This window comes from Dufourea novaeangliae, unplaced genomic scaffold (genome assembly GCF_001272555.1).
Source record: "Dufourea novaeangliae isolate 0120121106 unplaced genomic scaffold, ASM127255v1 scaffold221, whole genome shotgun sequence".
NCBI classification, from domain to species: domain Eukaryota; kingdom Metazoa; phylum Arthropoda; class Insecta; order Hymenoptera; family Halictidae; genus Dufourea; species Dufourea novaeangliae.
The window spans coordinates 2,361,800-2,388,718 of NW_015374115.1; the positions used below are offsets into that span (position 1 = coordinate 2,361,800).

The 26,919-nt window shown below is 38.2% G+C and overlaps 1 protein-coding gene across 1 annotated transcript; it reads right to left on the reverse strand.

The window, feature by feature from the left end:
- Positions 1–201: 201 nt before the first annotated feature.
- LOC107191059 (otoferlin-like) lies at positions 202–26,670 on the reverse strand. Its single transcript, XM_015580006.1, has 27 exons — positions 26,458–26,670; positions 26,248–26,389; positions 25,942–26,095; positions 23,631–23,799; positions 22,837–23,026; positions 21,656–21,858; positions 20,631–20,802; positions 20,209–20,402; positions 19,158–19,472; positions 16,696–17,031; positions 14,834–14,950; positions 13,904–14,038; positions 13,594–13,764; positions 12,037–12,306; positions 11,213–11,420; positions 9,266–9,501; positions 9,096–9,161; positions 8,886–9,020; positions 6,657–6,801; positions 6,453–6,582; positions 5,450–5,784; positions 5,233–5,363; positions 3,916–4,103; positions 2,771–3,006; positions 2,503–2,675; positions 1,342–1,442; positions 202–382 (listed from the first exon to the last, which is right to left on the reverse strand). The coding sequence occupies exons 1-27, from the start codon at positions 26,668–26,670 to the stop codon at positions 202–204; spliced, it is 5,046 nt and encodes a 1,681-aa protein (XP_015435492.1).
- Between the last annotated feature and the right edge of the window lie 249 nt (positions 26,671–26,919).

The following is a 26,919-nucleotide window of genomic DNA, read 5'->3' on the forward strand; positions in this document are numbered from 1 at the left end:
GACTCCATTGTGTTATCCTACAATTAACGATGGCCAAATAGTGCGGTTATTGGACGCAAGTGCTCGTGAATCGATAATCCATCCATCGATACGACCCAATTCTTGATTAGACGACCAACGTACCAAATCCACCGATTTCCCTCGATTTTCGCGACCTGACGAACGTCGAACTCGTAGCTTTCGTTGCTCGCGACCGATGGTTTAAGCCCCGATAATCCGTTTGACCAGGTAACCAGGGAAAGCGTAGATCCCGCAGGCGAGCAATAAGATGAACAGCAGGATCAGGAAGCAGCAGAGAATCCGCCATTTGTAATAACGGCAGACCACGTAGCGAAACGCCTTCCACGGGTTCCGGAACCAAGAGAACGAGGTATCCGGTCGGCTGTAAATTACAGGAAATAGGATTTACTCGTCGCGATTGGCTGTCTCGCCCCCCGACTCGTGAAAAACGATCGTCAACCGTGTTTCCGAACGACGACTACCAATACGGATCTCGCCTCGCGGTTACCGACTGTAAATTTTAATTATGTAATGGCTGGCGTAATGGCGGTCAGGAGTTTCGGTTTAATTGCATCGGGAATCAATAACCTAATCACCTAAGTAAAATACGGAAACTAGTAACTGTTGAACGCTGTCCCGTGTCGATTAAACCGTCTACATTTCCAGATTAGTGGATCATTTAGTTACCTTGACGGGAAATTCAATTATCCGTCGCGACGATGTGTTAATAATTAGTATTCTAAATTTTTAGGGGGATATGAACGTTTTTCGGCACTAAAAAGTTGTCAATCTTTTGAGTGATTGAGAGATAACTGTTAGGCCGACTGGATTAATTGTTGTTGAGGTATGAAAGTGCATGTTTGTATAGTAGGAAAATAGAAGGAAAAATTAAAAATTGTTACAAATATGGGGTCTACGTGCAGTGGTGTAGAATTGAATTTTTGGAACCGCCTTAAACAGTGGGCATGATTTAGTTCATATGAATGATCCGAATTCAAAACTTAGAGTTTTCAGAAAATTGTGGTAATGGTAACAGTTTGAAGGAAAATGTGTTACTTTCCATGAAAATACTTCTGCATATTACATCTGTTTCTTTATATTTCCTACTTTTATTTATAATAATCTCTTCTACTCTTTACATAATCTAAGTTCTATGAAAAGAGGAAAATCCGCGCAAAAGGAGAAAGATGTACATTTACTATAATGATAATAATGATTATGTGGGTCCCTTAAAGAAGTTTAAGAATTTCATTTTTTTTTTCTGACCATACACTTTTTCGCACAGATTTTTCTCGTTTCACGAAGTTATGTGTCATAGTTTTTAATTAAGTTTCATCGTACTTTGGGGGAGGAAGTTCCTGAGGCGGGTCTCTTCCTTTGCCTGCAGGCTGCTCGTCGGCTTCCCCCGCTTGGAATATTGACATTTCCAGTTCGACTTTCCCCTGAATCGATACATTACTCCACGTGAGTCTGTGTCAATATTTCACGAGTGCCTCTTCCGAAAAGAGTGATCAATATTTCGCAATATTTCCGAGCATACAAATACTCGAAATAAATAATTCCGAGGAGGGCAGAATTATTCTCGTGAAACGTGACAGGACGTTAGAATTTCAAACTGTTTTATCCTTACTTCTAGAATACGACGTCTATTTCCATAAAGCGTAAATATTAAGACGTTAAATACCGCATTCGGTCACCGATTACCGATACGGTCACAGACGATGAATCTTTATGAAACAGAAAATAATACCTTGTTTTTCAAAATTAAAATGGCAGTAATATTTCTAGCATTTTTAATCCCAAATCGATTTGTAGTCTCTTCATAATATTTCTTGCACAATTTCCTAACATTTGTAAAACATCTATCGCATCGTTGGCCGCATCGTGTAACGTAAACAGAAAATTCAAAGTCAGCTCGGTACTTAACGTGTTAACAACAAATTCAAATTTTTAATGGATTATTCAAGGAAATGATTTTTATGTAATCGAACTCACCATTAACAAATGCACAGTTAAAAAAAAGAAAGTTTTCTGCTAAACCCCCTAGTTCCCCAAACATTAAAAAAACTGCTTTCAACCCGCAATATTAAGGACTGTTTTCACACCTTCAGTGTGGACAATTGTTGATATACAAAAATACGTTTTTCCATATATTATATCCTACAGTGACTCACACATTTGTACAGAAAAGACTGTCACATTCTTGTGACCAAATTGCGTACCAAACTTCGAATTTTATTTTAAAACTCAGAAATATACGTCACAAAAAAGGATGATAAAAGTAACGGTAAGGAGGATATATAAAGAGGAATTGCATAAAGATCTTCACACTTAATTGTTATGTCGAAAGCATGTGTACGAATCGTTGAGTCACTGTATATAAATGACATTAAAATCAGCGTGTGTGGATTCGATATGTTTCTTCGGTCAGATAAAATGGTGCATGATTTATCGGCACATTTATTAACGCGATAAAAAAATTTGATTATCAACGAAACAAACCGCCTGAACGTAGCTTCCAGTTTCAACACTCCGTTGAAACGGCCACCAAGCTCTGATCCTCGTCACCTTGAACAGATCCATGGTCGGCAATTTTTGATCGAGTAGATGAAGCGTGCAATTTTTCGAATTCGGACTGCCACGTGGCATTCTTGATAGATCTATAGCCAGTGCTCCTGGGGAACAATCGATCAGTCAACGATCCCAGTTTACATTCTACGGCGATTCCGTAATTGACTCTACGTTTCGGGTGGCTTTCAAGAGCGATTACCGAGGAAATCGTCCGGAGAGAAATGATCACTGTCCCAAACTTGCAGCTGCAATTTGCACGGTAGTTTCTCCTCGGTTTCGCTTCTGGCAAGGGCCGACACCTTTCTGCGTACGAACATCACCCTCTCGCCCTTCGAGTACGTGACGCGAAATATGAATCTCCAGTTGAAGTTGCCTTCGCCGGTCAGGGAATTGTAGTGGATATCGGTCTTTTGGTGATCGTCGTAAACGATCCAGCTGTAATCGAGTCGATCATCGGAAGAAATTATTACCTTTGATTATTAACTGTTATTTTCGTATGGGGAAAATATAACTATTATACGGATCCCATTTTTATTTCCATGCAACAGGTTGTGGAGATTCATGCGTTCGGAGTATTCATGAAACCGGTATTCGGAGTATTCATATAATTATGAAGATTTTGTTCTGTGTTTATTGTAATATTGTTTCTTTCTAACTTCAATTTGAGAGCTTGAAACTGTGAGAATGGGGGTGCCTCTATACAGGTGGTTGATTGAAGTGTGCAAGTAGTACACAAGAAATGATGTTGGTAATTATATAGATAAAATATACCTTGTCGATTTCAATGACCGTGATGTACAGGGTGTCCCAACATAGGTGTAAGTACTTGAAAGGGATGATTCCTTGGGTGGTTTGAAACAACTTTTTCCTTAGCGAAAATGTTCACCGAGGCTTTGTTAAGGAGATAACATTTTTTCTAAGGAAAAACTTGTTCCAAATCACCTCACTAGTGACCCATTTCAGGGACCTACAACACTTTCGTTGCACCCCATGTAATAACCATGATGTTTTTCAATATGATACAAAATCAAAATGTGAAAATACTAATTATACATGCAGCCCTCTTTGGATTTTCTTTCTCAACAGTTTCAAAGAATAGATAGTTCGAAGCTAGACCAATCATCCCTGTTTCTACTATGAAGTTAAACACTGTCATTCTATGTACATGAACTTCTTTTGTGATTATTTCTTTCCCGGGAAATATAAACCGAGTAGTATCGAGCTAACGAGCAATCCTCTGTCGCCAGCTTTTATTACGAAGTCGTAAAGTGAATTCCTCCTGTTGCAGCGGGGACGATTTAACACGGTACCATTTTGTTCTGCGAACGTCGTTTCCGAGCGTACCCTTTCACGTATATGTCGGAGCACTTCTCCCCGGTAAGAAATTGGCTATCGACGAGAGGCACATCCTCGGTATTCCAAACGATCACGCGAATCTCATATTCCCGCGGTACAGGAGGGCTGATGTCTACCGCCGGTTTCGGTGGTATCTCCTCGAATTGAAACATGTCGATCCAAAGGTCCAATTTTCCCTGGAAAAATATCGATTCAGACACTCGGATATCATCGTCTTTAGAACGATCATTCTATGTTCACAGGGTTGAATAGAAAAAGCTTCCTACATTTGCGTTCTAGGGGTAATATTTCACTAATAAATCGATCCTCCTTGCTTCATGAACTTTAACGATTTGTATTTCATATGAACTCGTCTGAAAGACATTCGTAAATGATATTCCTCCATTTTTAATGGTACAGTGGATAGAGGATTGATTTAATATCTCAAAATAAGATAAAATAATGGAATAATTTAAATACATTTGATTCGAATTCGATATTCCCGTAACTAATACTGAGTGGCTCTGTATTCATCTTCGTACTTCAGTTATAAGAATACCAGATATAATAGAAAATGCACTACCGATCTAAAATATGTGACCAGAGTTCATGATGAAAGAAGAACTCATTATTCTGATTCGATGTAATAAATGTTATGGAATCAGTACATATACAAATCATTCCCATTGCGTTTCAGCACGTTATTTTTATCAAATGTTTGTAGGATAAAATTTGTCTTTATCTTTAATTATCAGACCTGGTCCCATAATTTTTGGCCGGTAGTGTATATCTGTAGAAGCAATATACACTACCGCTCGTAAGTATTAGAACACCTGGTCTGTACGAAGAAAATATGAAGTTCTGCAAAAATGATACATTTCAGGCCACGTTTATTACCTCATTGTACTGAAAATCGTTGTCCACTGAGCTTTAATATTCCCTAAACAATATTTATTTCAGACTTTCGACGATTTTCCAAATCCTTGTAACATTTACCGCACATTCGATAAGTGCCTTAATAATTATAAAGGGGAGTGTATCTACTTCTCTTCTTCATTCCTGACACTTCATTACGTCATATATAATAATAAACTCGTAACACGGCAAACGCACATGTTACTTCCCAAACCTTCATCGAATTCGACAAAAGAATACTCAACGAAAAGGCCAGCCCGCGAAATGATATTTCCCTTGGGTTCGCTCGCTAGCCAATCAAATCCATTCGCAACACCCTCAAAGGCAACAAAGCCTCTATTCCACCACCCCGGATTCCCCTGTTTCGCATTCACCGAATAAACAAGAATCATTCTTTTTTTTCTCTATAACCTGCTCCAAACCGGGCTTCGCGGCATTAAATAGGGGTCGTCTTTCAACGTGTTCGGGTACCAGGGCGAAACCGCAAACCGGAAAATCATGCCACTGATGGAGCACGTTCAACGCCATGCATTCTTCCCTGTCTGTATATAAGAGAACCATCGATCACCGATCAAATAAAATATCTCTTTTCCTTTTTTCCAACGATAGATTAATCGTCGAACCGGACCGGTCTCGTCCGTCTGCTGTCCATCGACGACGAAGGGGAATCGTTTCCGTCCGATTCTCACGTGGTCCACCCTGTACTCCGGTAACGGAAGATTATTCTTCTTGCAGAGATGATCAAGGATCCATGACGGTTTCTCCCGATCCCGCCACATATTGTAACCGTCCGTGTGGTACGTTTCCGATATACCGCACGTGGCACGGTGTCTGGTGTAGAACCGATTCTCCAGATCGATCTTCGTCTCGCCTATGAGATCGTCGGTAGACATCGCGTCGTAATCCCACACTTGGATGGTCAGTAGATAATCGTTTGGTAGGGTGGCTTCTATTTCGAACAGCCTGAAAATGTTGGATTGAGGAACCGATGTCTGATATAGGGTGGATTTGTGAATTCGAATTTGGGACGAAAAACGTGACCTGATCAAAAACAATTTCATTCGAGCCCTTTCTGATTTGTTGAAAAAGAATAATTATACAGGGGCACCCCCTAAATAGGATCACCTAAAGATCTGCCTTATTTGTTGTATGAAAAGACTTTCTAGGACAAACTTTCTCAATCCCAAGGACCATATGTAACGGTGAACAAAATTTTTCTCAAGGTCATTTTCTCAGGATATTCCAAGGTCGTGGATATTTTTTAAGTGAAATCTTATATAGTTTTTTTTTTGTATTCTTTTAACCATACGATTTTCGACCATTTAATTTCGTGATATTTGTGTCTGAAGGTAATTAACACCACATCTAACGAAACCATCAAAAGGGCAGGAATTAGAACGGCAAAATCGGTCATTTCATCTAGTATGTTTAATATTAAAATTTTCTAATGATTCACGCATATATCAACGGTTGCATTTGTGTACGAATATGCGATAGTGCCATCTGAATCTTTAGGAAATTATGTGGAATCCATCCTGTGAATGTGTCCCACATTCGTATGAACACCCTGTATAATATCCTAAGGCGAGAAGATAAATAATTGTGATCGGACGTTAAAACGTCCTGCCTACCGTCCGAATGTCGGGTTCAGCTGGTTAGCTATATAATTCTTCTTGTCGTTGATAAACGTTTTTCCAAGTCTGACGCAGAGATACGGGTCGGACTTGCCGCTTAGGGGATCGTTAGGCTGTAAATTGATGCCTGCGGAGGGGATCGATTCGTTCCCGTCAGTTTGTCCCGCGTGTCGATGAAGACGTGCCTTACGTGGTACTCACCCTTCACTACGTATAGTCTAACCAGAAGCTTGACTGGCTCTGGAGACGGATAATCATTGCAAATGCCGTGAAGCGCGCTTCTGCCGTTCCTTGTCTTGCAGGGGAGGTTCCTTGGATGAGGCCAACGATACACGGAAATACGTCCCTGCAAGTTGAATTTTCTATTAAGTGTACCTCTGATTAATCCACTGTTTTTCACTGAATAGTACCTTAAACAATAATCATCGTTTGGCTGAAATTGTGGGATACAGGTCGCCGTGATCTTTTAAATTTTAACTATTGCGTTGATTCACAATTAAATTCGACTTCCCAATTTTTTTATGATATATATTCTTCAGTATTATTAAATCTGAGAATTGTCGTTAAAATTGAGGGTCTTTATTATTATTATTATTATTGTTCGACCAATAGATTCAATAAAAAATGAATGTGGCTTCAACAATAATTATCGGTGTGGTTAAACCGTGAGAAAAAGGTCGACGTGTCTTCTAAATTTTAACTATTGCGTTGAGTATTAGGAAATTCTATTTTCCAAATTTTTTGTGATGTATGTATTCTTCGGTATTATTGTAAATCTGAGAGTTGTTTTAATAACTATTAAGGGTTTTTAGTATTACTATTCCTTTAATAGTTTCTAGCTGTAATCTGAGTGATAGAGATAAAGTTTACTCGTTGATACAACTGGCATTTTCAAGGAAAATGCCGATCAACGAAGTAAACTCGAGGAACGAAGATACTCGTGGGACTTCGTGTCATATTGCGATAAATAAAGTGAATTATTCCGCGAACGCCAAGGCACGAAACGATTCTATTTCCGTTGATGAAAGTAGTCCAACGGAATGCAGTCTTTGAGTCGCGAAATTGTCGTTTAATTGTCCGCCGGAAAGCAGACACTCATTTCTTGGCGACACTCCAAGTTCGTTAATGACGGCTTATTAAGCGGACTTTTAACGTGTTATTTAAAGGTGACGGAGAGGCATCGAGTATTTTTAACTCTTTGTGACACGTTTTCTTAAATAGTTTTTCTGTTTACGCGGGGAACAGAATAGAGGGAAGTTTATTAGTGAATGAAAGACCGCAGCCTGCAAGTAACGTAAAGTCTTTAAGGCCTTGAAGTCATCACAGCATAAACATTGGCCATTCTGTCGTTAAAACGGTTAGTAAAGAAAACGGAACTTTCCGATGGACTTAATACACTTTATACTGCTACTCTCAACTAACAAATTTTACGTTAATTTTAAACGTTGCGTTTCATTTTAGTTTTACTATTACTTCTTATAAGAAACAAATTTATAATTGTTATGAGATGTTCCAACGTAATATTTCCATTATTTTCTGTCATATTCTACTACAAAAGATAAATGTTGACAGGAATAAAAATGTCCAAGTACACGTCGTATGTTACACTCAACTGTTAACCACTTGGGTACATTTAGCGAATCAGACTCCTCATATATTTTTTGTGCTAAAGTGCAGAATTACGAGTCTAACTCGTTAGTCGATTTCAAACAATATTTAGCAAATTTAAGCTTGCACGCTCAAAGGTCTCATGTGTCACAAGCGCAAAAATTAGGACGCAAGACTGCCTGCAGATGCAAAAAAGCCAAGCGCTGTTGCATTTGCCTGAGTGCTTCATACAAATACCCGTTCAGGACTATTACTACATTAACCGGTTTTTCTTATTTCTTGAACTTTTTTCTATTTTTTAGCACCATGTAATATATTACAATGGCCTGAAATTATCCTCAATACCATGGGACTCATTTTATGAAAATAAATATATTTTTTGTAAAAATATATTGATTCACGTTTGAAATTTTGAAAAAAAATTAAATCGGATCCGTGTGGAAAATTTCTTCAAGTTAAATCAGCACTCAACGAGTTAATCCTGAGCATCAGCTGTCACTAAGGACCTCCATTGGCGTTTAGTGCGAAAAAAAAAACAAATTTAACCTTTTAAGGCTTGAATTATATTATCTACCGCAATTTTTGCTCCAGAAATTTAAAAACTGTTGAAATATGATTTTTTGTTTTCTTTTATTCGTATATTTAAATATAGGGTCTCTGAATGCTAGCACAAATTGTATTACGTCCCAGAGGACCTCAAAGAAGTAGTAAATATTTCTAAGTCCCAGTCGAGTTCTAAGCATATTTTTTCGTGGCAGCATATTGTTTTACTACAAGTGGCACTACAAAATAACCGTGAGAACATAAACGTTTAATCCAGACCTTGAACTTCCCGACGTAATGATCGCTGTCATAATCCGGATCCGCGGCCCTCCTTCCCTTCCACAACTCGAACGTTCGAAGACGATCCTGAAACCCTGCGAACTGCGGCTGCATCTCCAATTCCCCGTCGTATATCTTTATTTTTTTTTACGTTCAATAAGACAGCTGAGCTTGTCGATAATGTTCTAAATTGTGTAGACAAGTACCTACCCTGAACGTCGCGGCGAGTCTGCGAGTATCGGGAACCGAACTCCCCAGCTCTCTGCTTCTCTCCGCCTGGAAAATCCCTCACTCGCGTTAGCACTCGAGTATCCGTTCGGCAATTTACATATATCGGATTACTCGCGAGACCGATCCCCTTCCCGTCGATGCTCGCCTACCTCGAGGGAAGCGAAATATTTACTCCACCAATCGAGCGACTCGTCCTCCATCTTCCTGCGTTCCATCATTCTCCTCTTTCTGGTTTTTTCACCTCCCAGCAGACTCGCGAACATCCTCTTTACCGAGCGCAGGATCTTACGGATCCACGAGGAAGAGTCCTTCCTGGCCATCTTCTTGTACGAGATCAGACCCTTGTTCTCGTCCCTCGATGGATCGTAATCGATCGGCAGCGGCACTTGATAGATGAAATATGGTGATTCGTGACGGAGGGAATGGAAATACAGTAATTTCTCGATCAGTGCGACATGCTCGGGTCCGCTTTGAAGCATTCATTGTAAGACGAAAGGGTTTTCAGCCCCTCGTAAATTTGTTTTTTATCCAAAACGGAGCCTCTGCTTAGCTTCTGTTTACTGTGTTTTGATTTATTTCAGAGGGGGACACTCCAGTGGTGGGAATAACGCCCTTACTCGTGACGCAGTCATCGAGGGATCACTGTATTTTTTTTTTTTTTTTTTTTTGAGGATTCGTTTTCGGTGTGTGGATTTTATTTATCGAATTGGGAAGGATTCTGGGAGGGTAGGTGACAAATTAATTGGTTAGTATGAAATATTGTTTTTCTCTTTTGCAGACTGGATTTTTTCGGGTAAGGAACAATATTGTGGGAATGTCGTGTTATATCAGGGTTACTTGCGACACAAAACATCGAAATTTCTGATTTTTCTGAATTTATTTCGCGAAGTTCCCTGTAAATTATTCAAACAAGAAATAAACGGAATGTGTTGGATATCTAGGCGAATCTTTTATTCACTTTTGTATATTTAACCATGTATATTTTATGTATAATCCGATTTTCTGAAACGTCTACAGAGTAATCGATCGGTAGTAGTTTATTCTCACTCTTCAGCTGGATTACTTAATGTTTCCAGACACTCCCGCAGTGGCGAAAAACGTTTATACCGGGCCTCAAAAGTGGATAAATGTTCCCGGTGAACTTTAATTAACAAAGTTTTCTGTTGCGTGCAGACTGGGACGGGATTTTCCATAGAGTTATTAACTTCCGGGAGGGGAAAGTTTCGAATCAATGTGCAACTCTTGGCGCTCAACGACCCGGCTGAAATATTTAATAACTAGTCGCGATGGGGGAGAACACGTTTCGTACGTGCAAATATACGAAGCTCGTGTGCGAATCATCGTGCAAACATCAACGGAATTAAATTGTTATTATGTTTACGCTGTCGGTGTTTGCTCGTCATTCCATTGTATTTGCGTTGTTTCTATGGAAATTTAAATACGTGGCGCATGAAAGCACTGATCGCTTCTTTTACATCATACTGTGAGTCTTTGCTTTCGTTTTTTTTTTTTGTCAAGCAGATACAAACAGCGATGGATTCTCTCGTCTATCCGAGAGATTTCAATTCATTCGTTATTTCTCTCCTGGTTCTGATTCAGTTGTGTTGTTTTTATTGAATTTCGACGGAGATTCGATTGAAAGTATTGATTTATTTCTTTATGTTATGATAAATTCTATATAGCGGGTGAATATAATATCTCGAGATATTTTCAGCTGAAGGAAATTGAAATTTCTTATACATGCAATATGTTCCACATCGGTTTATACATTCGTAGGCAAACATAAACATAATTGTTATTGGGAATCATATCTAGAGATTCAATGTTTGGAACGGTATGGTTATTCAGGTCATTGAATGTTTTATTGTTTATGCTCTGTAAGGTTCTAAAAAAAATAGAATTCCATTTAAAGAAATATCATACACATAAGTGACCTTCATATAATTGTTTTCTACCATTACTGTATATAGAAGAGAATAGCCTAACTTCATCCTGAATAGTTTTTTCATACAATGATGGGTAACAGAGATACTTACATGATTTCATTTAGGTAGTCCACACTGTATAACGAATAATATTCGCGAGTAAAAACTTACAAATGGTGAATTGCTTCTTCGTCCAAAGCGGCTTCAATTTCGTATCGTGTATCTGTGCGTTGTAATCCTCTTCCGTTATTAATTGCTCCAGGAAAATCTTAACGCTCGGTATGATGCAGATCCCGGCATACTTGAAGCAACCGAATCCACGCGAGTCAAAAGCTTTTATAGTGACGGAAGGGTAGTAGACATCGAGCTCCGGCATATCCTTTGATAAAATTCATACATTGCATCGAAACTTTCAATCGCTTTCATATCCAAGAGCAATACGTATCATTATTTTAGATAATATTATAGAATTTAAAAAAACTAAAGGCTTTACAATTTATTCATTCATTTCTCTATTACTTTGTTGTAAGAATGTGCAAAGTGAATGATTGGCAATATCTTGTAATCTGTAGATCCACCATAAAAAAAAAATCATATATCGAAATCCAATACTTCAAAGAAGATACATCTACTGTTACTTCTGTTCAATATATGAAATACTACGTAAAGATGCAACTTCTTTTTATGTCCCTGAAAAATTCTATGCTTTCGACTTGTAGACATTTTTCTGGGGCACGTACGAAATGAAACTTTCGCTTCATATTTCTGAAAAATTATACAGGATGAGTCAATAAAAACTACTATCTAAAATAACTCATTACCTATTAGTTATATTAGCAAACATTTTAATGAATTATTCATTGAAACGTTTCCCGATACAACCAGTAGGCAAGGAGTTATTTTAAATAGTAGGTTCTACTGACTCACCCTGTATATTTTCGACTTGTAAACATGTTCTCTTGGAGCACATATGAAATGTTTTAGAGTATCGTTACCAAGTCAACGACAATATGTGGTTCCTCGAAGTTGCCGAACTTCTTCGCGTTCTCCATCACCTCCGATTTCACATCGACCCCAGCGCACTCGATGATAATCCGTGGCTTAAGCACCGGCACGTAATTCATCTTCTTCATGTCACGGACCCCCCAAAATATAACTTCGAGCCTGTAGCTCGCCATTTTCGGCCTGATGTCATCCGGTATGTTGTATGTAATGTCCTGTCTCGAACCGCTTATCGGCTTGTCCGTTGTTTCATCTTCTCCTACCTAAGTGACGCGCGGATATTTGGACAGGGAACATCTGTATTCCGCGAACTGACGAAATCGTTTAACTTTGGGACACGGATGGAAATGGATGTCTCGTACAGACTGTTTCAAACGTTACGTCTCGACAAACTTCAGCCTATTTTCTTCGAAAGACTCTACTGACATTAAAAACACACAGTAACGTCAAACGTTCCTTTAAAATCTTCGCACAAAATCCCATTTCTACTGTAAATCTGGCCTGTGTCCTTTATTATTTTGCAATCTAACCAGAAATTTCTGTACCTTGAAAGTACAATTTACTTAAATTCCACTTGTTCAATCAAGTTGCCATTGGTTATTGAGTACTGTTTTATATTATGCAAGTGTATAATAAAAAAAAATGAAGGTTTTAGTCCATAAAGATCGAAATATTGTTAGAAGAACTTTGAGGAGTGAATCTACTTTGACGGCCGAAAAAGTTAAAACTATCTTCAGAGAATTTTTCCTCGGTAAATACAATATGTAATGAAATACATATTTTTAGTATTTATACAACTACTTATAGATAATATAAAAAAAATAAATAATTTCATAATATTTTGTTTTAAGTTTTTTGTTAGCATGAAAGTGTCTGAAACACAAAAATTAAATAAGATTTTTAGTTAGTATGAATGTCGCTATCGCCGGAACCTCAATAAATAATTTCTCTTAAAAAATAACAAAATGGCGCAGGACCAACTAAAAAACGAAGGAAATGTAAAAAATTACTTTTTTTGGTGATTTTTTTATGTATAAAGTATGATAAATTAAACATAGAAACATTACTATAGTTTCTGCGATAGCGACACGTATACCTACGCCATGGAGCTCTTTTTGGGGATGCCATATTCATGCAAAGAAAAAATTAAAAATATAATAAAATTATTTTTGTAATTCTTACATATTATTTATGAGTAGTTCAATAAATACGAACAAGATACATTTGATTACATATTGTATTTACCGAGTAAGAAATCTTCGAACATAGTTCAACCTTTTCAGCTGTTAAAGTAAAATGACCCCTTAATCTTGTCTTCGGACCCATCAAAATAATACCCTGCCTCCTTTCCTTCAGCTACAAGAAAAGTGGTCACCTCTTTCTAATATATTCATTTCCCAGACAACTCTGAAACAGCCGGTACATTGCAGTATCTATGTTATACTGAGAAGGAAAACTACACAGTTGAAAATTAATTTGTAAAAGGTAGGAGAGAAATCCGTGGGGTCTCGGGTAGGGCTCGTGGCGGCGTGAATATCGATCAGTGTTGCCTTGTTCACCTCTATGAGCTCGAATGCAGCGAGCACGGAGCCGGTGCAATCCCTTTGCGATTTAAATGTGTACCACTCGAGTTTCGGAGGGAAATCAGGGGGCGAGTAAGTTTCCGCCGCGAGTTTAACTAATGGAACGGCCGTGAATCTTCCGCAGAACTCCTTGATGCCCTGCGAATCCCGATTTCCTTGAGCTTTACAAGCCAACCATATATATATACAATTACGTGCTACGTGAAACTGCGTCGACGCAAGGCAGTCGTGTAATTAAACGAGGTCGCGTTACCAGGCATTAATTTCATTAACTCACGCATATGTCCTGATCGAAGACTTCCATCGTCACCTTCGGGGGATGGTTCTTGATGTTCTCTTTCGTACCGTGTACCGTTCGCGGCGGTAGGATCAAAGTTTGGTCCCAGAAAGGATCCAGAGTCTGCTCGATAACCTGAGAAATGTTCGTTGCTTCTAAATCCTCTTAGATAACACTGAGTGAGTAACCGTTAAGTATAAATCCCTGAAGTAAGTGTATGTACACTTAGGAACCTAGGGGTTTATATCGATTTGACGGTTTGTAACAATGCCCTCTGGAACCTCTAAACCTGAGGGAATCTTGTTAGCAGATTTGTAACTATAGTTTCGCTGTGTATAAGCTCCTATTGGTTCCAAAGCGTCACTAATCGATCGCCTTGTTATGAGTTCTCCACTAATCTCGAATTATAAGAACAACCTGAATATCTTGGCTGTTACTGGAGATACAAAAAAAGGGTATCGAAGAGCACATAATTTCATTTAAATAGTTTTTTATTGGTGGACGCGTAGAAGTCATATGAAGGTCAGCTTCGTTTCTTTAAATAGAAAGACATAATCCTTTAAATACTAGGTGGTACATAAAACAACATATCTTTCCATTAAAAAAAAAACAAGTTGACCTTCATATAACCTCTACGCGTCCATCTATCAAAAAACTATTTACATGAAATTATATGGTCCTCGATACCATGCAAGTTTGGTCTGACACATTTTTTCGTATCACACTTACATTTTACGTCCCCTTTGACTCGAATTCATACGAGGAGCTAGATAAAAACCGAAAGTTATCAGCACAACCGTCAAATATAATGAGGATACATTTACCAGCTAGAGAGTCTCTTCCACAAAGGAAGACTCGCTCGTAATAATAACACAAGTTCCTATGCACTTGTCAGAGATCGGCGGTGAATTATCGAGCTACGAAACTTACTCTGGTGGTGGCTGTGTAACCATGAAATGCAACGCGTACGAGTGGATCCAATAAGCCCGATGCATCCATCCCGGGATCAAAGCGACCTTGGAATATGTGAGCGCGTAATTGGAATACCTGAAATGCAAAATACGATGACACGATGTGGCTGACATTATTTTCTTCGGGGATATTCCCAGATTGCAATGACTGGTACGGTTTCTACAGAGGTTAACATTTCTGGAATTATAAATAGCCCACGGATATCTCTGCTCAATTATTAGTAGTTTGTCTCTTTCATTTGATGGAATTCAAGTGTTGAGCATTGTTACAAGTACAATAGAAACTCACTAAACTGTAATTTCTTTTAAATACTTCAAAAAAGTTTATTGATCAATGGTAAGGAAAATTGAATTTTGTTGTGTATAACAACATTATAATGGGAATTATTATATATAACTGTGATAAAAGGAAAAAAATTATCCAATACTAACGAATTAAGAATGGTATTAGTCAGTTTCCAAATATTAAAATGTTCCTGTGAATCATTTATATGTCATGTAATATACACAAAAATGTTAGAAAATAGTTCTTTCGTAATTTTTAAATAATTTGGGTATGAAAATAATTTAAGACTGTTTAGGTGTTCACCTTATAAATGGTAATGTCTAGATTCTGCATAATTGAAAAGGAGAAATGGTTCCTCAGATTGGCGGTAGTAATAGAAAAATCACAACGATCAACATTAGTCTTCAAGGATATTTTTTCGACTGCGAAAGCAGTGGGAACCCTCTAAACGACAGGTGTGATTAATTGGAACAGGCAGGAAACCGCTTTGACGATTGAAACCGCCCATTCAATTGCATTTAAAAAGGCGTGTTCGCTTGGGGACTTCTTTGCAGTTCCAGAAATGTTTAAATTACATTCTACATTAACGTTACGACCGCCATTGCGATTTCTGTAATTTCTCTCCCTCACGTATCACCATGGACACTTGACACGTCTATTCGTTAACAGCCCTCAATTTCACAGTAATTGGATCGTTAATAAATCTTGTACGTAATGATAGTCCGCCACAGAGTTTATCACCTCAGAGACACATTAAGTGATTAGGTCACCCTTGGAGACCCAAAAATCATATGTGTCAGAATTTTTTTAATGAAATTATGAAATAATCGAAAGAACTATTTTAAGGGCTTTATCCTGCATGTCTTTCAGAATATAAAAAAGAATTGTAAGAATTTTTTGTTAACAAAATGACGTTGCTGGTGCTCTTCCATTTTTACAGATTTTGAAAGATCCCCCTCCTCGGCTTGCAGTAGAAGTCCCGTATGCTTTGTGATGTATCTGTTTTCTATGTGGGCGCGTAGAGGTCATACGAAGAACAACTTCGTTTTTACTAAATTAAATCGTACATTTTACAAAAACAATGTTTTCAATAAAAGATGAATGATACAATAAGCGTTACAAACTCGTGTTAAGAAGATTCCGAAAACAGGTTCTTAAAAAATGTTTTTCAAGTAGAAGCGTTTTCCAAAAATATGTTAACACAATTTTATAGCCTTTATTATACCATTACACTTTTATATATATATATATCAGTGTCATAATTTTGAAATAACTGATTAAGTCTATTGGTGTTAAAAAAGAGTTAAAAAAACTCCTGGAACTTACATATGATTCTGGGGCCTCCAAGGTAGCCTAACCCCTTAAATTAATCGATAATGAACTCGATTCGCCAGGGGGAGAAGAAACTCTCTCGAACAAAAAAGAAAGCCAGCTCAGTTTCCGTTCCCTATCCCGTCGATTCGGTCGTTAATTAAAACCGTGCCAGCGGAACACGACCTTGCCCCGAAACATCAAAAAAGGAATTTGTTATATACCGTGGACCGTGTGTACTGCACGTATTTCGGGAACGTGTCGACGCTGGTCTCGTGCTCCACTTCGTATCCCGGTGGAATGGCGGACCAGCAAGCGCCGATATACTCCATATTTCCAAGCCAAAGGAAAATCTCGATCTTGGAGGCGGCGTAATCGACCTCGTCGTCCTCGTGGTCCCGTGGATTCCTCATCAAGATATCCACCTTCCGGCCGCACATACGCCCTCTCTGGATCGGATCCTCCGAGTAAATTAACTCCTCGGCCGGAAGTCGCGAGCAGGCGACACGTCTCGATCCAGCTATCATCCAAATGAAAACGTCCGGAAGACTGTGCTGCGGCTGGTAAATTCGTAATGAGCACGCGCACGTCTTTCTCTCTCTCTCTGTTTCGCCATGATGGAACATCTATCGAGACACCGACGGTATGCAAAAATTCTCTAGGTCAAATATTTAACGAATCTGCAATTTCCACCCGCTAGAAAGCGCAGCGTGGTCTGAGACACGCAGACACACAATTTCTGGGAATTCACGCTGGAAATCTTCGCGGTGGAAAAGGTAGAAACTTTTATGACTTCGTGCCACGTTTCCGTCCCATAAATCACTTTCTTCCGAGACCAACCGGAAAAACGAAACGGAAAGTTTGCACGGGCTTCGAGAGCTCTTCCTCTGTCCTTTCGAGACAGACCAGTTTGACGGGACGAAGAACAGCGGGGATTTAAATTAACTTTGTCCAGCCCGAAAAACACGTTCTTTAAACATTTCCCCGAGAGGAAATTTTCTCGGATCTTCAATGAAGAGTCATTCGAGTTGTGTGATTAATCTACTAGGACGGTAGATCGGGGATTGGGGGTCTACTGCCGGTGACTCGATGAAGTTCCATTATTCTTTTCGGACAATTTAATACGAGGTGCCTCCGAAAGTTATGTACAAGCGAGCATGAGGTGATACTACGTGAAAAAATAAGTCAAAAATATAGAGTAACATTTTTTCGTTTGAGACTTTGTTTTCGAGAAAATCGACTTTGAACATTCATCTGAAACTGTTATTATAAAAACATTTAACATATATGGTTGGCATGATTAAAAGCACTAAATTGATTTTTTCTTAAAACAAGGTTTTTTGCAGATACGTCTATTAACCCTAGTAGGGCAAATAAGGACTTATCTAGCGTGTCTGTTCGTTGCATTCTGTTTCTACTTATTGTTATCAGGAACACGTACGCTTAGATGGATTTTGAAAATTTATTAGCATGCAGAGAATTCAAAAGACTAAGCCATAAATAATCGTATTTAAGACTTTGACTGCCGAGTCACCCAAATATGGGTGTCACGTACATTGCAAAGAAGCTGAATTATTAAAAATACCATTACAAAATTTTGGCGGAAAATTAATATCACAGTATGATTTCAAAAATCAACAGCCTCTATCAACGAAACGCATGTAATTTTGACGATTTATGGCTTAAAAAACGAAATAAAGTATGTCTGGCTACGTATGGCCCTTTTCACTGTGGCAGTTAACCTGTTATGAATATACATTCAATAGCTCACTTGTTTTTGAAGATACAAAAAAATGTGAAGGGGAAGTATTATTCGGTTAAAAGGAGCAAATCCTATGATTAGCAACAAATTTTCTCAAGGTCATATTTTTCGAAATTTCAAGGTCATCGATTTTTTTTAAAATAGGACTACATATATTTATCAGCGTGGCATAATAGTTGAGATCAAGACCAATCCAATGACATAATAGTGTGACCTTAAATACGAAAAATCCACAAATGTGTGATAGTAGATTTAAATAATAAAATAACTACGGTAGAGGGATTAGTGCACAAATGCGTCGAAGTTGATGGACATCATTTTGAGCATTTGTTAAAATCATTTTTCTGAAAATCAAAAATAAGCCAGATATTTAAGGTGCCCCTTAATAAAGCTATAAATTAATAATTGAAAAGAGTATGCTATTTTTGAAAACGACAGCCCGACAAGGGAAAAGATATCCAACAATTGGAGAATACAAACATTACGGAATTATGTAACTTTTGAATTTACGTAGATCTGGAATTGACAAATAACGACTGCAGTCCTGAATGTAGGGTAAGTTAAAAACAATGAAAAGAAGAAAACAATAGAAATAGTGAATTTACGCGAACATAAGAGCGGCCAATAACCATTTCACTCGCGTACTTATATTGGCACAATAACGATCGGTTAAGTGTTACGATCGCCTTCACATTTCCCAGAAAAAGTTTCTTTCTCGATACGAATGTAGAACAATGCGTCCGTAATAGCGTCCATCACGCAACGACCATTCAGATACCGTGAATATATCGGAATCGATTCTCGATGATTCGAACGTTTCGTTCGCCACTATGCTTGTTCCGTTCCCCCAACCACGATTTGCTTTTTATTTCCCCTGGAAAAACGGTCGGTTCGCGTGAGGAACGAGCATAAAAGCCGACTCACATCTGCCCGTAACTTCTTCACGTTTCTCAGGTACTGGTACGCGTGCACCATCGCGATCCTCGTGTACCGATTGCTCGGCAGCTCCCCGTTGATCTTGATCCTCCGCAGCAGGTTCTCGATCTCTTTACGGCAGAGATTCACGCGATGACGATCGAGCCTCGTGGTGCCGCCACGGTCGTCGTATAGGCCCGCGTCCAACGTATGCAAATAACGAAAGCAATACTCCTTCAAGCTGCGGATCGTTTCGTTGTAGAGTTTATAAGCCTGGGGATCCTCCAGCGCCACCAGGCCCTCCAGTTCCTCCAACTTTCGTTCCTGTCACGGGGGGAATTAAAATCATCCTCGAGAATCGGTGCTCCAGTTTGCAAACAAAGTTCCCAATTCGCGACGCCGCCTGTGGGAACTCCGCTCGTGGATCTATGAAATATTTCTTTCGTGAGAACGACAAGCTCCGTAGGCCCTGGAGTTACAAGTGAATCGACGGCGAATTTACATCTCGAAGTCAGGGCATTAAATTTTTCGCGAATTGCGAAATTTTTGATCCTGGAGTTTCAATTAAGGATCACTTTCGTGGAGATTTTAAGCGAGGTACTGTGTTTGAGTTGCTGGTATCGGGTAAGCTGAAATTTCAATCATTCGTATGTAACACGAGCAAATCTACGCTCGTATAATTCCGAGGAATGGAAGGCACACACGTAAATCGGCTTGGACCTCAAAGTTTTTCCCTATGATTTACTATTCTAGTTCTTACTTAAGAGAGACGTACTACTACGTCAACCGACACAAAAGTGTTAGTACTTTAGCTGTGTATTACTTTTACTGTTAGTACTTTTGAGCAGTGTATAATATCAGAACAAAAGGTTCAGCAAGATAAGGGTGCACCGTTCGAAAGAAAATTCTTTTACTCAAATTATTTATACTTAACACTTACAAATCAAAGCCTCGTAATAAAAGAAAAATCGATGTATATACATCTTTGTGATGCTTCGACAAGAGGTGTACGCTAAACAAACAAGATCCATTGACCAGAAGTAAGAAATGTGAAGCATACTAGGAAGTCAGCGATGCGACCCAGCCTATTGCTGTTCAGCATCCTCCACTCGAGGTTCGGCCACCAGGACTTGACGTACATGCACGGTTTTCGTGAACCAAGAGGCAGATAATTATATTTGCCATCCAGCGATCCAGTCAGTCGTGGCACGGTACCGCTCTCGAAATCCGGTCTCCGTTCTGGCATCCGGTTTCCTGTAGAGGATTAATCACATTTTACGGGTTCGGCGGAGAGGGAGGGAGGTGACCGACCGCGGGCACCAGAACGCAAACTCAAACCCGCGGAACGCATTAACAAGCGAATCGGGTCGAGAGCGATCCGAGTGGATTCTGGGAACGAGTGGCGATCGAAATTCCTCGATGTACTCCGACCACTTCCGGAAAAGAAGTATTGTAGCGGAGGCACTCGCATGGATACGATACCGTCGTTATTATTGTCCTCGAAACATTGGCTGTACGGGAACTGTCTGTTGCCTGCGTTCCCCAGGCTAACCTCGAAGCTTATTGACTTCGTCCAAAATTTTCGGCGATCGATCATGCTCACGTCGTACAGCACCGCGACCAGGCAGTATTGCTCAGTTCTCCATAGACGATTCTTTGAGAAGGAAAAATTAATATAGTAATATTGAAGTGGATATATTGGATTTATAATTAATTTTTCATGCATTGGGTTGTTAAACAAGAATTCTGAAAATGGCGTTGGTCACTTTTCCGAGGAAAACTCCGTTCTACATGGACGTTTCTTTGAAAAGGAAAAATTAATATAGTAATATTGAAGTGGATATATTGGATTTATAATTAATTTTTCATGCATTGGGTTGTTAAACAAGAATTCTGAAAATAGGGTTGGTCACTTTTCCGAGGAAAACTCCGTTCTTCATGGACGATTCTTTAAAAAGGAAAAATTAATATAATATTATTAAACTGGATATAATACAATTAATTTTCATGTATTCGGTTGATCAAAAAAAAATTCCAAGAATGGAGTTCGTAATTTTTGTCTGACGAAGTGCTCCTTTAACACGTTAACTGCAACAGTGAAAAAGGCAGTACGTAGTCAAACACACTTTATTTTGATTTTCAAGTCATAAATCGTCGAAAATATATGCGTCTAGTTAACAGAGGCTGATAGTCTAGTTTTAAAGTACACGGGGATATTAATATTACGCAAAAATTTTGTAAGTGTATTGACATAATCCAGATTTTTGTCATTATATGTCACCCATATTTGAGTGATGTGGAAGTGAGAGTGTTAATGCAAAAGAAGAAACAGCATTCGTACGGATGAAATGTAGGACACAGAGTAAGTTCAAAGAGCGTTCGAATCTATGATACATCTGTGGTGTGATTGGCCCTAAAATAAGACGATAGGTCAAGGAATGAGATGAGAGGTCAAAGAAAAATAGTGAACGGACAATAGATAGGAAAAGAAAACTGATCAAGCTTACCTCGATGATGGGTGCCGTGGGTTCTGTTTCAGCGCCGATTCGAGACGACGTTTCTGGATCTTCCATTTCCGTTTTTAGGGAGAGAAGAACTCGTCCACGATAGAGAGGAAGCGCTGTCAAGCACTTGCCGAAACAGCTGTTCCTTTCTGTACTGCTTGAGCCGTAAAAGTGAAGGAACGATGGCCCGAAAGTCGGCAGGAAACCTTATAAAGGTGACAAGGCAATACATCACGGATACTTTATATTTCTCTAGGAGAAAAGCGAACACCTACGGTCGAGCTAGAACGTTTATCTTTCCTCGTGTCTCGTAGTCAAGACCGCTCGTAACGTAATACTCCTCTAATTAAATATTTAAAAATCGGTAAATTTCAAGCCAGTTATGTTAAAAGTAATTTACTGTTCTTTATTCCTCCATGGAAACTGACTTTTTTCTCTCTATTTGTAAATTTAAACCCATTTAAATCTCAATATCCGCATCTACAGCCTGTATCTCGACGGACTAAAAAACAACAAGCACCGAAACTCGTTTCGTTCCGAACGAAATTATCGGCCATTTTGACAATATTTGATCGGCTAGCGCGAATAATGTTTTTATACTTCGTGTTATAAGATCGTTATAAAAGCGAAAAATGAACGGGAACAGACCCAAGGCGAACGAGGAACAGAAAACGAAAAGGAGAAAGAACACAAATGACGGCTCGATTACATCGGTTTGGTGTGTTACACTTTAGTTTCGCGGAACATAGCAGAATTATTCGGCCGTCAGGTGTTTAAAATACAAAAAGAACGGGTCAAACAGGCTGTGTTATTTAACGTATCGTTTGCAGCCGACTGTTTCAGTTTCGTTTATACGACAATCCTCTCTTTTAATTCATTTCCAACTCTTTGATTCGGTAGTACTTTAATCGAGTTCACCGGTTTTCAATGTGTTCTCTCTATTGTGCGGGGAAAATGTTTTCGAAAAATTCGCGATAAAATTCGAAAGGTCATTCATTGTGAACGAAAACGGAGAATTGTATTTAGAACGAAAGCGTTGTTTGATTTTTTTGGGGGAATTTGAGAGAGCAAGTATTCTCATTTTTTTTTTTCAAACGTAAAATATGTGTTAAAAAAATATTCTACTTGAATTACTATGAATAAAGAATCACACGTTTTACATTTCAATAATGCCTGAAACTTACCGTATTCGCCGGAATGTGATATCTTGCTCAAATCGAGAATGTGAGAAGCCACCACGCACGTCTGATAGCTATTGAGACGATGCTTTATGGCGATCCTCATGCGTTGACAGAGGGACGGGAACATTTCCTTGAAGGTAATTTTCTCGTTAAACCTTGGCCCATATGTCTGCCACGCCTCGCTCGTCGTTCCCTATAAATTATTATTACACGATTAATAATTACTAATTGCTTACACGTGTACCCACGGGTTCGATTGCGTCAATAACAGGAACGATTTCCACTACGATCCCCGTAGACCGTAATACGTAAACACCCGAAGGCTAAACAATAGTATTAATAATATTGCAATTTAATTAAACGCATCCTGCTGTTATCGTGACATACCAAAACTATGAAGAACTTTCACGTAATTCTGAACATTAAATAGTTTCTAGGCTATAATCACAGAAACGTATGAAAATTTGAGATTAACATAAGAAATTAAGGTAAGAATTGTATGAAGAGAACATCTGCATAACAAGAATATTGACACGTGAATATACTCACTGTTTAACCCTTAACTGGTAAACTAGCTCCGAGGAATTGTATGAATCTTTTTAAAATATTCTATTCTTATTCCACATATGTATAATTACTTGAGGAGGTGCTGCCTTATTTCAATATCTCCTTACACGAGAATGCAAAACAACTAGTTGTGTAAGAAGCAATAAGATTTGTGAATTGTACGATTTGTGGAATAAAAATAACAAGGTTTTCACCCGACCAGTTGAGGGTTAATTTTAGGGTGAACGTACCTTCATTCCAGCGAAAGATATTTGCACGTACGGGTTAATATTTTCGAAATCGCTTTTATAGCACATGCTGCTCATATCGGGCAGCCCATCAGCTCGATAAATCGTGAAAATGTATCGCGCGTGTTGTCTGAAGGGCAACGATTCGCCTCCCACGGGCAGCAAGAGGTTCCTGCAATTGTCCGATTCCAATTATTTCGTCAACTAGCTAATATTCGGGGATTCGGTGGAGCAATCTCGAATCAATTTCGCTACACGCGACCGGGGGCATGGAGTAACATTAAAATGGATGCTGAAACATTTTCAGTCACCGGGCACGGTAGAACGTAATATGTATGTAGATGAACTGTTACACGACGAAATTACGAGGATACAAGTGAAAAATTTTGGATAACGCGGAGAGTTTGTGCACCACAGAGAAGATTGAGGGTAGCGATCATTGATTTTTTATGCATTGTCGGTATAATATATTGATTATATCAGCGAAAACGATACAGAATACATGGTAACAACTAAAACAATATGATATACAAAATGTAATGGAAAGTTATATGAATTGATGACAATGAATTTTAATGGCAATGAATAATGGACAGTCAACATGTTTGACATTTGTATTCATATGAGGAAGAATATAGAAAAACTACATAAATAGCGAGTAAATATGTTTTCTAACAGTGTCAGATTGTTCATTAAATACTCCTGAATTGATATCGTGTGTTAATACATGTCGATTGTTGCTTTCTTAATTGTGTTTTAATTTTTTGTAATGGATAGAGAGATTGGTGGCGCCATCTACGACTAAACGCCCAAGCTACTAGCAAATTAGTACCATTTCGGTCTTGCCAGATGGCAAAATTATCTCTTTTAAGCACCTGTTTCATTAAACAGTTAACATTAATAAAGAAACGCGAGAAGGAACAATAATTATTGTATAATCTTGATACAGCAGACATTCAATAAATAGTGAGACTAATAAATACAATCTATTATCATTAAAGTCTAATTTCTTAGCTTGACGATCATGTCTGTCATCAGTTAAACAAGTATTGATTGTTAAAAACTTAAAGTTCAACATCTCTTTGGATAACCAATAAACAGCTGAGTCTATTGGCCATAACTTGTAACAATTATTTATGCTTTATTACATACTATTATTGAATTGATAATATCTGCAAGACATTCCATGAACTTTCGCGTCATTTAAAAATTGGCGGGAAATATGTAACGTAGATGGCATGCGCGACAGGATCCGTAGTTTTGAAAGTTCGGGCAACCGACAGCAAACATACAGTGGGACAGTGTACATTAGTGCTTTTCACCTAAAACAAATTGGAGTAATACATTTCCAAGGATGGAGCGAGGTATGTAAGTAGCTGAATTCCTTTATTAATCGTAGAGTAAGCTGAAACGCGAGTGTTGGAAAACTTAAGAACCACATACATAAAACACATGGTTTTCGATGCCAACCTCCACAGTGAGATTTCAGCAATTATTACTATTTATCTTGCAATAATCAATTGTTCGATAAATAATATGTTCAAATTGGCTACGATTTTGTTCAATTGACTCTTATTGCTGGGACTACATATACCACGTTACAACTAACCTTATACATATCTCGTTTTTGATATTCTATGTATTCATTAAGGACCCTAGGCTTTACTCAAGCCCATGGATCTGTATATTACAGGGGTAATCAAATATATACAGTACAGCTTATTTTGAATGTTAATGTTATAAATAAGAAGAAATTTTTGAATTATTTGTAGTTCTTTCACACGAGGTTTTGATATTTTTATATAGGGCGCATAAAAGATATGGCAGCGCTATCTCTCAACAAGAGTATGATACTAATATGCTAGTAGCTTGGGCGTTTCGCCGTAGATAGCGCCACAATTTCTTCCAATTACATTTATCCTTATGTATAAAAAATTAACTATTAATTAAAAATTCTCCAACCTATGATTCTTTATGTACGATATAAACTCAGAGAAATTGAACAATTAATCCGATATCATAAAAATAATATTTAATCATAATTTGTGGCGACTTTTCTGTGTCTCTTCTTGGACGTTCACAGAACACAGTATGTATTCATATATTGTGCACAACATATAATATAAAATATTATAATATAAGATATTATATATTGTGCATATGATATATAACGTGAAGATATGTAGCTTATGTAATTTTGCTCACTAGAGTAAAATGACTTGATCGTTACAATAACATAGTTTCCATAGTGAAATTTATAGAGTATATGATAGAAAATATTTATTCAACTTGTTAATTGAAGTTCTTAAATTACCCCTCGATGTCGTCCTCACCCTCTGTCTCCGGGTGCCCCTTCATTTTCTCCCCTTTTACATTAATTGCGATATTACATTTAACGTAACCTTTCGGCCCGGAACCAAGGTCCTTTGGGTTCGTCAACATCGCCCACTTGTGATAATATTGGCGATCTGTCCAAACAAAGCACCAATATTATAATGCTGCGGGAAATAATTCCCAGGCCCGTTAACACACGCCACTTTCGAATTATGATCGGTAAATTAATGTGGTGGAATATTTGTCAAAATAAGTTTTGCATTTATTTTCAATAAAGTTTAAGCACCTGGTTGCTCCCACACGAGGGCTATTTCGAAACTTGCGCTTCCATGGAATTTCAAGCGTAGATAATGCTTTATGTACACAGCTATTATGATTTTCGTACCCAACAGTTCCTCCATGTCGCAAAACAAATCGAATACAAAATACTGAAATTCATTAAAAATCGTGTGATCGACACGGTTAACCTTTTGAAAGTGAAAATTTGTTATTTTACCTCATTATAAAACGGTGTATCGGTTTTCTCACGGACCACCGTCTTTCTTTTCCGATTACCAACTTTGACCACGACCAAAGGGTTCGCATTTTGCGGTAAATGCCTCGCTTCTACAATAGTAACGCAGACTTGATAAGTGGTGGGCCGAAATTTCCTCGGACCCATCGCGACTCGATAAAATCGATATTCTATGAACTTCACTTGACTTGCCATATTTAAAGTCTAAAGGGTACTAAATTTATAATACATTTCTGATAGTTCTAACACAGACGAAATATATATTCTTATACATATACATATTATAGACAATTTTTTTAAAGTCTTAATTACACTAGCAACTATGCCATTTACTATCTATTTTGCAAACAACAAACTTTCGCTTTTTCTTTTGCGAATATCTCATTAAATATAAACGGTGCGATGGGAACAATTTTAGATTCCGAGGAAGCAAATTGGGAGCAA